The sequence below is a fragment of the Oryctolagus cuniculus genome, chromosome 4, assembly GCF_964237555.1.
Source record: "Oryctolagus cuniculus chromosome 4, mOryCun1.1, whole genome shotgun sequence".
NCBI lineage: Eukaryota > Metazoa > Chordata > Mammalia > Lagomorpha > Leporidae > Oryctolagus > Oryctolagus cuniculus.
The window spans coordinates 141,235,333-141,247,960 of NC_091435.1; the positions used below are offsets into that span (position 1 = coordinate 141,235,333).

The window sequence follows — 12,628 nt, forward strand, 5'->3', positions numbered from 1 at the left end:
TTCTACTTTTCCTGAACTTTCTGAAGCACCCTGGTATTCGAGTTGTTCTTTATGGAGTGACCATGCCCTCCTCAGTAGCAGCCCGAAGGGACACTAGAGAAAAAATGTATCTCAATGGACACAACCAAGGCCACACAGAAGACCCCACCTACAGCACGTGCCTAAGGGATTTTAGACTCCCTATGGACTAAACATGGTCACATTTCTCTAATTCTTCCTTTCTTAGTGCAAGTGTTAGTCGGTTGTTCTACCTCATTCCATTGTTGTATAGTGCTGTGTGTGTGTGTGTGAGTGAGTGTTGGTGGTGTTGGACATGGTGGTGGTTGGTGACTGTGGTCATGGCAAGTGATTTGTCCTATAAACACACAGTTGTCAGATCAGCCACTGCTGGACCTCCTATGGAGCCTCTGAGATGTTAGACATTGAGGCTGGAACCTGTAGCAGGTGGCACTTTCGTGCTGTCTCTTCTAGAGGGGGGTGGACATTCTTTTTACATGGAAGGAGAGTCAGATGTATCTCTGTTGACCAGGTAGACAGACTGTGTTGTTCATCAGATAGTTTCAGGTTTTCTTCCATAAATATCCTGGAAGAATTCCACTTCCCACCCTGTTGGAGTTAAGTGTGGTTGTGTGATTTTCTTTAGCCAACAAAAGTGAATTAAAAGTGACAGCATCACTTGTATAGGTGGAAGCGCTGGGAACTTGGGCACACATGGCCACACTCTCGCTTCCTCTTTGCAGGGGCCCAGCCCTGCGGCTGTGTGTCAGCTTGTGTCCTCAAGCTCATGAACAAGCACAGCAGTGAATACGACGTGAGAATTCTTCTGAGTAACTGGGAGGTGAGCTTTGCTTGTCACTGAAGCACAGCTTAATCTAGTCTAGCTGATTCAAAGCCATTGTCTTAATTCTTTACAAGGGGGACACGGGCCAGAGACCTCTTATGGCCATTCTCCAGGCTATGTTCAGTAATAGCCACAGCTGGTGACAGCATTCAGCTAGGACACAGAGCCACACCAGAGGGCCGTTACTCTAGCACAGTCATGCCCAGTGGCTAACGATTCCTGTGCAACCTCTGAATTGGTGCCCTGCCATGCTAATCCCTGGGTGGACGCTTGCCAGGTGACACAAACTCCTTCCCGATACCCTGGGGAAGCCTGCCACACTGAAGAACCTCTCACCACCAAGTTCTACTGAAATGTGTCACATGCCAGGCATCAAGCTGGTGGCCTTCACTCCAAAGCACCTTCTGCTCCCTTACCTCTTTCATGCTTGACCTTCTGGGTTTTGCATCCATACTGCTCCCAGGTGACCCCATATGCTCTTCTCCCCACACTCTGGGTATGGGGCTTCCCCAGCACTCAGTCTTCATCACTCTCAGCTCACTCGGACAGCAGGTCCTCACCCCTGTATCTTCCCTCGACTCTTTGTTTCTCACCTCTCCCCACAGCTCTCCGTGACGAACTATCCATCCTTAGCCACAAACCTTGCTAAACTTCACAGAACCCAGCAGCACAAGGTTGGGTCATATCTCAACACACTCACCTGCTTATTTGGGGAGGGTTTTCTTTTTCCTTGAAAGCACCCCTGCCCCCAAGGAAGCAGAAACAAAGACTCTGGCAGACCCGAGTGAGTGACACAGGTCACATCCTTGCCTGGAGAGCTGCTTTTCCTGGTTCCACAGAGGAGCCTGGCCTGGGCCTGGGAGAGAGGCAGCTGCTCAGGAAGTCAGAAGGGACCACAGACCTCCCGGTGGGAAGGCAATAAAGGGCTTCTATTCCCAGAGACCAGCGACGGGGTGCAGGGCTGAGCTGACCTGGAGAGTGGCTCCCCGTGGCTTCATAGTTTGGACAGGCTGCCTCCCACAGCCCGGAACTCGTATGGGGATAAAGGGAGATCCCTGACTCCAGATCAGCCCAGCGCTCAGCAGAGTCAACTGGAAGCTTGGAGAGAAGATTCTACATTCAGCTTCGTCTCCATACAGCCCCAGTTTGGAACCAGGTAAGACGTCAGAACGACAAGACATTAGCAACTCAGAGGCAACTGTGGAACTGCTTGTGTTGATCTAAAATCAGATTTAGTGCAGCCGTGAATACTAATTTTTTTGTAAGTTCTGTTTGATCAGTAAAATCTAGTACATTGTTTTCTGGAAAACTCGCGCACCACTTGCTCTCCCTGTCTCACCCTTAGGGTCTTTTGGGGGCCAGAGAGAAGGCTCCAGCTGGGGTTACCTTGCCAACAAGCACCGACTGTAAGCTGCATGGCTATGTGGGATGGATGAATGGGCCAGTCGTTGGTCACCAGGTATGGTTCATATGTTGCTCCGTCCATGTATAAGGTGACCACAGGAAACTCGACATTGATGACATAGTAATGCCACTCTTTGTCACAAATCTAATGAAAAAGAAGAGAAGCAAACTTAAAATTGAATATGTAATACAACACCAAACAAATTCTTATTTTAATTAGGAAAGGGGGAGGGGACATTTTGGGCTCAACAATTTTTATCACAAAGCACTCAGGAATATACCACGGTTGACAAACACTGAGGTTACAGAAGCTTGTTGTCAAATGATGAGAAAGGAGCCCCGGAGAATCCAACAATCAGACAACTCTAGTTGTCCTCAGGACCCCCCTAAAGGTACCAGAATGTGTGGATGCTCCCCTCCTTGATATGAAATGGGGCTGTATTTGCATATAACCTGTGCACATCCTACCATACACTTTTTTTTTTTTTTGACAGGCAGAGTGGACAGTGAGAGAGAGAGACAGAGAGAAAGGTCTTCCTTTGCCGTTGGTTCACCCTCCAATGGCCGCCGCGGCCGGCGCGCTGCGGCCGGCGCACCGCACCGATCCGATGGCAGGAGCCAGGAGCCAGGTGCTTTTCCTGGTCTCCCATGGGGTGCAGGGCCCAAGCACCTGGGCCATCCTCCACTGCACTCCCTGGCCACAGCAGAGAGCTGGCCTGGAAGAGGGGCAACCGGGACAGAATCCGGCGCCCCGACCGGGACTAGAACCCGGTGTGCGGGCGCCGCTAGGCGGAGGATTAGCCTAGTGAGCCGCGGCGCCGGCCCCTACCATACACTTTTAAATCACCACCTCTAGATCACTTATAATAGCTAATGCAATGGAAACTCTATGTAAATAGTTGCTACACTGGATTGTTTGGGGTACAAAGACAAGAAAAAAAAAGTCTATATGTGTTTAGCGCAGATTCATTTACAGAATATTCTCCGTCTGTGGTTGGATATAGAACTGAGGGCTGATGGCTGTCGTGACTGTGGGAAGATCATCTCAGTCACACAATTAGCAGCTATGTAGGCTGGCCAATGTTGGGTGGCCAGGTGGGAGCATCGGCTTAAATTGCTTTGTATGAAACTTCTTAGTTCATTAGTAGAGAACAAAGGTTTGATTGAAGTTATTTCTCTAAGTTTAAGACTAGCTGGGAGGGCAAGAAGACAGTGCTAATTTGAAAGTGGGAATAAAGATGAAGACAGAGGGGAGGGGAGGGGACAGGGAAAGGAGTTGATGAACAAGAAGAGAATCAGAAGTTAGAAAGGGGGAGAGAGTGCAATGCACGAAGGAAGAGGAAGAAGGAGGAGACGTGGAAGAACCAGAAGTCCCAATTCTTTTGTTCATACTTGCAGGGGTGGGGAGTGTCTGGGCCATGGGCCACGTGAGGTCTGCAAAATTATTTGGTCTTGCTCTGCCAAGGCAACGACAGTTAGACTCCAAATCCCATCAGTGTACAGCAGGCCAATTGTTAAGTTGATAGTTTTGTAGGGCCGGAAGATGTTACAAATACCCAACTGGCCCTCAGCAGAAAAAGGCTCCCTACCCCCGCTGTGAGGCTTCTGTGAAGCCGGTGTAACCCCATGGCCTTTCCACTCAAGCCAAACAAATTCCCAGGGAGATAAGTCTGCCCTTGCGGGTTCAGCTTCACCCCGTCTTGGTGCACATGGGAGGCAGGGCAGGCACAGATAGGCTCTCCTGGCCTGGACTCCCGCACACACACCGCCGCACAGCCTTGTACACAGGACTCCGGTGTCAGGGCTGGGAAACAACCCCAACCTTGGTGAACCTCACCAGGTGAGTAGTTATGCAGAGGACTAGGGCGAGTCACGGCTGCTGCCCTCCAGGGGCTGGCCGCACGCAACATGACCAGACCAAGACCATCTCGGGAAGGGAGGCCGGAGGCATAAAGGAAGCCAGATAGGAGCCTGGTGCCCTGTGTTGACTCTCCCTCTCCCACTCCCTCCTGCTCCAGCCCCTGCACTGCACGAGGTCCACCGCGGTAAAGTCCCTCACGCACATGCTCTCCCTCCCTTGCCCCTGACATGGGCGGCAGGGAGACAGATGCTGTTTGCATGAAGGTGACCCTGAGGTGAGGACATCAAAGCCCCCCCACCCATCCCATCCCACTCCGGATCCAGTGTGCTGTTTCTCATGAATAGATAACACCAACAGGGATGCTAAATGATCTTCTCTCTTTCATTTTGGAATAAGAATTTTTCCCTTAATGTTCTTTTTATATTGTCCTCTCTCATGTCTCAGAAAATTGCTTCTTTTGAAGCCCATTAGCCTGATAAAGCCTGATGAATATTTCAGGGCCTTCGGACAGTAAGCAGGAGGGCACAGGCTGGCTTCACCAACTCAGGAACCCTGACTCAGTGTATACCCGTCTCCTGCTTGGCACCTTGGCCCAAAACAGGGCTCTTGAGCTGGGCCTGCAACTGGAGTGGGGCACAGAGGAAGCCCTGAAGATCCAGGGCACACGGAAGGGTGGGAAACCTTGGAGAGGAACTGAATGAAGCACACAACCCGGGAGGCCAGAGCACCATGGAGGTGGTTGGTGAGCAAGGGCAGGCAGCAGCAGGGCAACCTGGAATATGGGTGACGTCCTGGGGGTGTTTCAGAAGCATCTGGGAACCTCTGGCCAGCCCAGGGTCAGGAGGGAGTGGTGACGGTGTGGTGCCTCCTGCTGTATCCCCGGGGCAGAGCAGGGACCAGGCAGCTCCCCATCCTGGCCCCTCTCCCCGCCCTCTCAGTGTCAAAGGCATGCCCACGCCAGGCTTCAGTGGGCTCCGTAGCTGCCGGAGCAGGTGGAGGACGGTCCTCTGCCTTCCTTTCTTTCATGACACTTGGCAGCTTTGTAGGACAATGCAAACCCTTTCTGGGGAAGTAAAATCATCCCAGAGCTCCACAGCCGCAGTGGGCCTTTCAGCATCACATTTCCCACCAGGCATCCTCTCGCTAGCTGTGATGCCCCCCAGAAAAACCAGTGACCCTACACCCCGAGCTTCTCTTTTGGCGGGTAGGATTTCCCATCTTCATGGGCCATGTCCACAGCCTTCAGCAGCTGCAAACTCCAACAGCTTTTCAACCTTACTGAAAAATGGAACCTAGTATTGATAATATTCCTATCAATATTCTGTGAAGCAGCCGTAGGGAAAGGCATATCTGGACCCCCCCTGTGTAACAATTAGAAAGTTTCCATGGTTCTTCAACGTTAGCATTAAAATGTCTCCACAGATTTCAGTGGAGTGGCTGTATAGTATGATCATACTGGACCACAGTTAACTATCTTCTTATCGTGCATTGATTAGGTACCGAGCATTATAAATCCTGCTGTAATGTGTTTATTCTGCATAAATATTTGTTAGTATTTCTGATGGCATCCATAGAAAAGATTCCCAAAAACATAATCAAAATTTGGAGATATTTTTGAGGCTCTTGATACATATCCTTAATGTCGCTCCCCCTCTTCGTGGAGGAGCAACACAGGACCCTGCGCTGTTCTTTCGTCTGCTCGGCCCTCCCCGGGTTTGCTGCTGGTTCTTCCCGGGTTGGCTACTATCCCTTCCACCTCCGTGGAAGGGCAGTTCCCCCTGGCCACATTCCCCACTTCCGCAGGGGAGCGGCACACCGCCGGCCGGCTCTCTCGGGGGGCTGCACAGGTGTTCCTTCAGCTAGATGTTCCCCTTAGATGTTCCCTGGTGCATGCCGTCTCTCTCCTCCTTTATAGTCCTCCTCCGCCAATCCCAACTCGGCTGCCCACACGCCGAGTACGCTGCTCTCCTCCAATCAGTAGCAAGTCCTACAGTTTATTGGTTGAACTGGAGGCAGCTGTGCGGAAGCTGTTTACTTCTCTCCCAGCGCCATATTGTGGGAGAGCAGATGCATAGAATAAGTCTTAATTCCAGTAACTCAGTCCAGTCCGGTCTGCTCCCCACAGATCCCCCTTTCTTTTTATTTTTTGGCGTTGATACGCGCCTGTCTTCGGTGTCCCGCGGCACACACTCTGCTCTACTTGCTAGAGTTGCCACAGGTTCTTACAAGTCCTATCAATCAGGCAAACCGAATCCGGGTCCTCTCTTCGCCATGTTGTGAGGAGGTTTTTAGGCGCTGATGCGTGCCTGTGTTCGGTGACCTGCGGCTCATACTCTGGTCGAGCCGCCTGCTGGCGCTTACCGCCTTAATCAGGCAGACTGAATCCAAGCTTTCTCATTGCCGTATTGTGGGGGAGACTTATTAGTGTTGGTTCGTGCCTATCTTCGGTGACCTGCAGCTCATACTCTGGTCGAGCTGCTTGCTGGTGCTTACCGCCTTAATCAGGCAGACCGAATCCAAGCCTCCTAATTGTTGTATTGTGGGGAGGCCTTACTGATGTTAATTCGTGCCTGTCTTCGGTGACCTGTGGCGCATAAGCTGCTAGCCGCCGCAGGTGCTCATCGCCTCACTTAATCAGGCAGACCGAATCCAAGCTCTCTCACTGCCATGTTGAGGGGAGGCCTTTCTATTTCTCTATTTCTCTATCTCCGGGCATTCCTATTTCTCCCATTTTACTTCTATCTTCCAGCATTCCTATTTCTCTCATTTTACTTCTAAACTTCTGTTTCTCTTATCCCCGCAGCTTCCTGGCGCCTCGCCCTGCCGGCAGGCTCCGCCCCGAGGCTATTTCTCCGCTGCTTTCCGGCTGAGCCGCTTCAGCCCGCGTCTCTCTCATCTGAGCTGCTTGGCTTTGCGCGCACACTCCGCGGTCTCGCACTTAACCCTTTCGCGTCTGAACCACGGCCTCGCACCAGCCCCGCGTTCCCTATGTACTTGAGCCCCGCACGCTCTGTCTGCGCGCGGCAGCCTCCGCGAGTCACACAGCGTAGCTTACGTGTCCGCCACTAGCATTCAATCTAAGTTTCCCGGGCTAGCCTGACGAATTCAACCCAGCATACGTCTCCGCCCCACGGTTTGGCTTCCCGTCCTTTGCTCCCCGGGCTAATCAGACGGATCCCAACCAGGCTCACGTTTCAGCTTCTGGTTTCAACTTTTCGCCCCTTATTCCCAGGCTAACTTGAGAATCCCAAAGTGGCTTTCGTTTCCGCCTTGGCCTGCCCCCCGCAGCTTCAATTTCCCTAACATTTTTCTCTACCCGGTATGTTTCCCCAAGCTTTCCTCCAACAATACTCCTCCCTCATTTCCCCTGGCCTCTCCCCACAGTCCGCATCCGAGTCTGTTTGTTCTAGCTTTCACTTTCGCTTTCGACCTTAGAGATTTCTCCCAGCTTCCCCCCGTAGTCCGTATCCGAGTCTATGCCTAGGCTTTCAATAGCTTCTTCCGGCACCTTTTTCGTCCGGCTTTTCCCTAGGCTGTTTGCTAGTCTTTCTCTCCGATATTTTCCCTAGGCTGTTTGCTAGTCTCTCTCTCCGATATTTTCCCAGTTCTTCCCGTTTCTTCCCTCCTAAGTTTCCTATCTGTCCTAGGTTTCCTATCCGAGCTAGGTTTCCTATCCGAGTCACGGCACCATTATGTCGCTCCCCGTCTTCATGGGGGAACAACACAGGACCCTGCGCTGTTCTTTCGTCTGCTCGGCCCTCCCCGGGTTTGCTGCTGGTTCTTCCCGGGTTGGCTACTATCCCTTCCACCTCCGTGGAAGGGCAGTTCCCCCTGGCCACATTCCCCACTTCCGCAGGGGAGCGGCACACCGCCGGCCGGCTCTCTCGGGGGGCTGCACAGGTGTTCCTTCAGCTAGATGTTCCCCTTAGATGTTCCCTGGTGCATGCCGTCTCTCTCCTCCTTTATAGTCCTCCTCCGCCAATCCCAACTCGGCTGCCCACACGCCGAGTACGCTGCTCTCCTCCAATCAGTAGCAAGTCCTACAGTTTATTGGTTGAACTGGAGGCAGCTGTGCGGAAGCTGTTTACTTCTCTCCCAGCGCCATATTGTGGGAGAGCAGATGCATAGAATAAGTCTTAATTCCAGTAACTCAGTCCAGTCCGGTCTGCTCCCCACACTTAATTCCTTTTTCTGCCAGAGATTGTGACTATTTATCCTCCTACCCACAGTGTGTGGGAGAGCTCAGGCCTCGCACCCTCCCAGTACCCACCACCACCACCACCAACAACAACAGCAAAAGTAAAATCTTGGCATTTGGAGAGAGGTGACATCTTATCTCACTTTAGCCTGGGTCACACAAGATGATGTCATTCACATGCTTCAGGGTCACAAGGAGGGAATTCTGAGAGTGGGGACCAGCCCGAGCTATGCCTCTGAGGTTGGAAAGATTGAGGGCTGCCCCAGTGAGCCCCTAACAGGGAATCTAGTCTTCTAGCATGTACTAGGCTTAGCATTGTAGATGTCTGCCACCAAGAAGTAATCGAAGACAGCCGCTAGAGCAAATGCCTAATTAGGACTTCATGAATGTGAGTCTATGATCAGGAAGAGACCAGCACTGAATCCCGCCAGAAGTGCTGAGATAACCTGTGATGGAAACATGACCAGGCCAGGGGACAGCCAAAACTAACATGGAGATGCATGATTCAATCAAGAAAAGAAGGAACACAGGCATGGTGGCCTTTCCTGGAGCTGGAATTCCTGAGTGTTCGTCAGTCACTGATGAATCCAGCTGCACCAACCAAGTCCCACACCATCCCCTGAGATAAAGCCCCGGGCCTCACTTAGAGCAAAGATACTTCACTTTCTGAACACCTGCTGGTGTTCCCAAGCTGGGCAGCCATGGCTGTGACTTTAGCTCGTGAGTGAGGCAGAGACCAGAGACCCAGAAATGAATGTTGAGGACAGGTAGCAGACAGTGTTCAGAGCAGTCTGACTCAGGAGTGGGCTGGTGTTCCAGGGTGAGTCAGGGGCCAGGGAAACCGCCTACGAGAGGAACAGGAGTTTGGGTGAGAGGTTCTCTGTGTTGGCAGGCTCATCCAAAATGCCCTACAGAGGGCCAGATTGGAAGTTCTGACTTGGTTTCCCCAATTAACCCAGGTAATTTTTGAATGCAACTTTTTTTTTTTGGCAGGCAGAGTGGACAGTGAGAGAGAGAAACAGAGAAAGGTCTTCCTTTTCCATTGGTTCACCCTCCAATGGCCACTGCGGCCAACGCACAGCGCTGATCCGAAGGCAGGAGCCAGGTGCTTCTCCTGGTCTCCCTTGGGGTGCAGGGCCCAAGCACTTGGGCCATCCTCCACTGCACTCCTGGGCCACAGCAGAGAGCTGGACTGGAAGAGGGGCAACCAGGACAGAATCCGGTGCCCCGACCAGGACTAAAACCCGGTGTGCCGGCGCCACAGGTGGAGGATTAGCCTATTGAGCCACGGCGCTGGCCTGAGTGCAACTTTTCAACATGAGATACATTCACTTACCAACTAATTTATCTACTAGTGCTGCCAGATAGGTCCTTTGACTTCCAGATTTTCAACCTAATGGGTGGGGTTTATCGAGTCTACAAAATACTCCAATGTATTGGGAATGGAGGTAAGTGCTGCAGACCAGGTACAAGGCACTGCAAGGTGCCAGGGAATGGAGACACTCCTTCCAGCTGGGAGACGGTAGAATTTAGAGTGAGATTCAAGGACTAAGATTGCATTGGGAATAGATGCCAAGAAGTAAATTCCAAGCAAACGAAGCGGAAAAACTCCTGCTCCTTCATTCACTTGTCCGTCTTCTCTGTCATCAGAGGTTTGGGGCATGTTGCAGATTCACTCATTCATCCACTCCACTAGACATTGCCTGAATGCATTTCGATTTTGTGAACCAAAAGCAGCACCTGCCTCTGTGGGGCTTCCAGTACAGTGACAGAGTTAACAAAAAGGCTTGCAACAGAGTGGGATGCTCACTGGTGACAGGTTTGTGCTGAGAGCCAGCCTGACCCAGTGGAGGAGGATGGGGCATCTGATGCTACTGGGAGGGCGGGCAAGAGCAAAGACGCAGAGCCCGTGGTGAGGGGTGCGAGATGTGGCTTCAAGGAACGACTTGGAAGTCAGGACTGAGGACTTGGCCTTTCTCTGTGGGTACCAGGAAGTCTGGGGGTTTCTGAGTGGGGTGGGGTGGTTGTCATGACAACAGTCTTGGACCGAACTTCTCAACACTGGAGCAGCTTTTCCTGATCCTCTGATGCTATTTCACCCTTGCCACAACCCCTGAAGGAGGAGGAGCTCTCCTGCCCCAGGTGCCTTTAGGTGATAATGGGAGGAAATGGCACTGTTTCCTTTTCATTCTTTAGATTCTGGATTCACATGTGATACTTTATTATTTGTACATTTTAGTGGGATATGCTGCAACATTTCAGCATACACACACAGCAAAAACCTGGTCCCATCAGGCAGTTAGCCTTTCCCCTTCCTTATCTTTTCTGTGTATTTGGAGCCTACCAGTTCACATAGAATACTGTAACTACTGCAAACTTGAGTCGCCCTGCTGTGCTGTGGAACATCAAACCCTTTACCTCCACCATACAGTCCTACCTCCTGCCTCTATTAGTCACTACTCTAGGTTTGGAGTGACCATTTTTTAAGTTACATGTATTAGTATAGGTTGTACTTATATGTCTGTGTCTGGCTTATTTCACTTCATATAGTGATCTTTGGTTCCACACATCTTACATCAAACGTCAGGATTTCATTCTTTTTCATGGCTGAATGATATTCCACCACGTGTATATGCTACATGTTCCTTATCCATTCATCCACCGAGACAAATGCCTAGGTTGATTCTGTGTCTTGGTTTCTGTGAACAGTGCAGCAAACAACATGTCGTGCAGGTGCCTCTTTGACATGCTGAATGTAAAGTAGTTCAGTCATCATGGAGAACAGATAGCAGTTCCTTGAAAAACTAAAAATAGGTATGTTATACGGCCCAGTCATCTCACTTCTGGGTCCATATCTGGAGGAAGTGAGGTCAGCATATGAAAGAGAGCATCTGGTTCTGTCCCAGGGAACCTGCCATCTTGTTGGGTGTTAGAGCTTCTATCACGGCCTCATGTCCTGTCCCCTTCACACATCCAGACTGTTGAGTCAGGCTCTGGAACAGAGGCGTCTCCTGAGTGGTAGGCTTGAGTGTCATGTTGTCCCCAAGCACCACCACCCCAATCCCACCCACCTCCATGCCACCCGATGTTCTAGGGGCACTTCCAACTCACTGTGTCCAAAATGGGGCTCAACATTTTCCATGTTCCAGCTAAACCTGCCCCCTCTCCTGTGTTCCTGCCTCAACAAACAGTGCTGTAGAACATAACATCCAGGCCAGGACACAGGGCCTTGCTGTGGATTCCCTCTGCTCTTCCCCTGTCTTTAATTATTGCGCTGTCCAGTTCTGACATGAAGCTTCTCTCTTGTCCAGTCTCCCTCTCTACCCTCATGAATACCCAGCACTTACTCTGGGGAGGGCAAAGAGATGCAGGGAGGGGCTGGCTGACGGAGAAAGTGTGTCCGGGACAGGCGATTGCAAGGTGGACCACATTTTAGCAGGGAGAGAGGACCATCTGCAGCAGTAGAATGCGGAGAGAGCAGTGGAATGACTGTGAGCAGCCTGCTGCTGACTGACTGCCCTGGGCTTGAGGCAGGAGGAGGTGGGCAGGGCAGCAGAAGGAGGGGATGGAGGCAGTCAATGCAGGCCAAGTCTGTAGGTAAGGTGTTAGGTATCGCACCTGCTTTACGAGTTTTTGAGAAATCATGTCCTGGACTTAGGGGGAAAAAATCAAACCTTCCTAAGCCCTGGCTGCCTTCTCTGAAGTGAGCATGATAAGAGTATCTGCTCTCTGGTGGTGTTGTGTGGATTGAGCCAAGGCATATTCCATGCTCAGCGTGTATTTCCAGCCTGATCCGGGAACAGAACCCCTCTCCATTTCCAAATGCATTGAAATGCTGGGTGAAACACAAGAGCAACAATAACAACAGAGGAAAACAAAAATGCAAAAGCCGGGAACAGGAACTCTGGGTAAAAGAAGCAAAGAAAGCAAAGCCACACCTGGGAGTTGACACTTGGTGGTGTGGAGGGACTGCGAGTTTCAAAGCCAGCGAGGAGACAGGGATGGAGATCAAGGCCTCTGCACAAAAGAATGAGGGGCTGGAATGTTTGCACAAAGCCTGCTGCCTGGGCCCCAGGACAAAGGCTGCCGCTGACCTGGGCTGCAGTGGAAAGTTAGAGCCCCAGGTCTACTGTGTGCATGGGCATCGGGTCCAAAGGCGATCAGCTCACACGATGTGGAATTCTGAAACTCAGAGACTGACTTAAACATGTCTTTGTGCAGTCTTTAGGGTCCTTAGCAAAGGCAAACTCAAACCGCTCACTAGAGACGGTGCCACACTTGAGCCCTGTGCATGACAATGCCTACCAGAGATGAGCTCAGGGTA

General features: G+C 51.4%; 1 protein-coding gene across 1 annotated transcript in view; it reads right to left on the bottom strand.

Moving 5' to 3' along the window:
• The window catches only part of CLSTN2 (calsyntenin 2), a 585,390-nt gene that overhangs the window by 36,781 nt on the left and 535,981 nt on the right, over window positions 1-12,628 (bottom strand). The window contains exon 9 of the mRNA XM_002716578.5: window positions 2,228-2,390. Coding sequence (XP_002716624.3) covers window positions 2,228-2,390 — 163 coding nt within the window. The remainder of the gene's footprint in view (window positions 1-2,227; window positions 2,391-12,628) is intronic.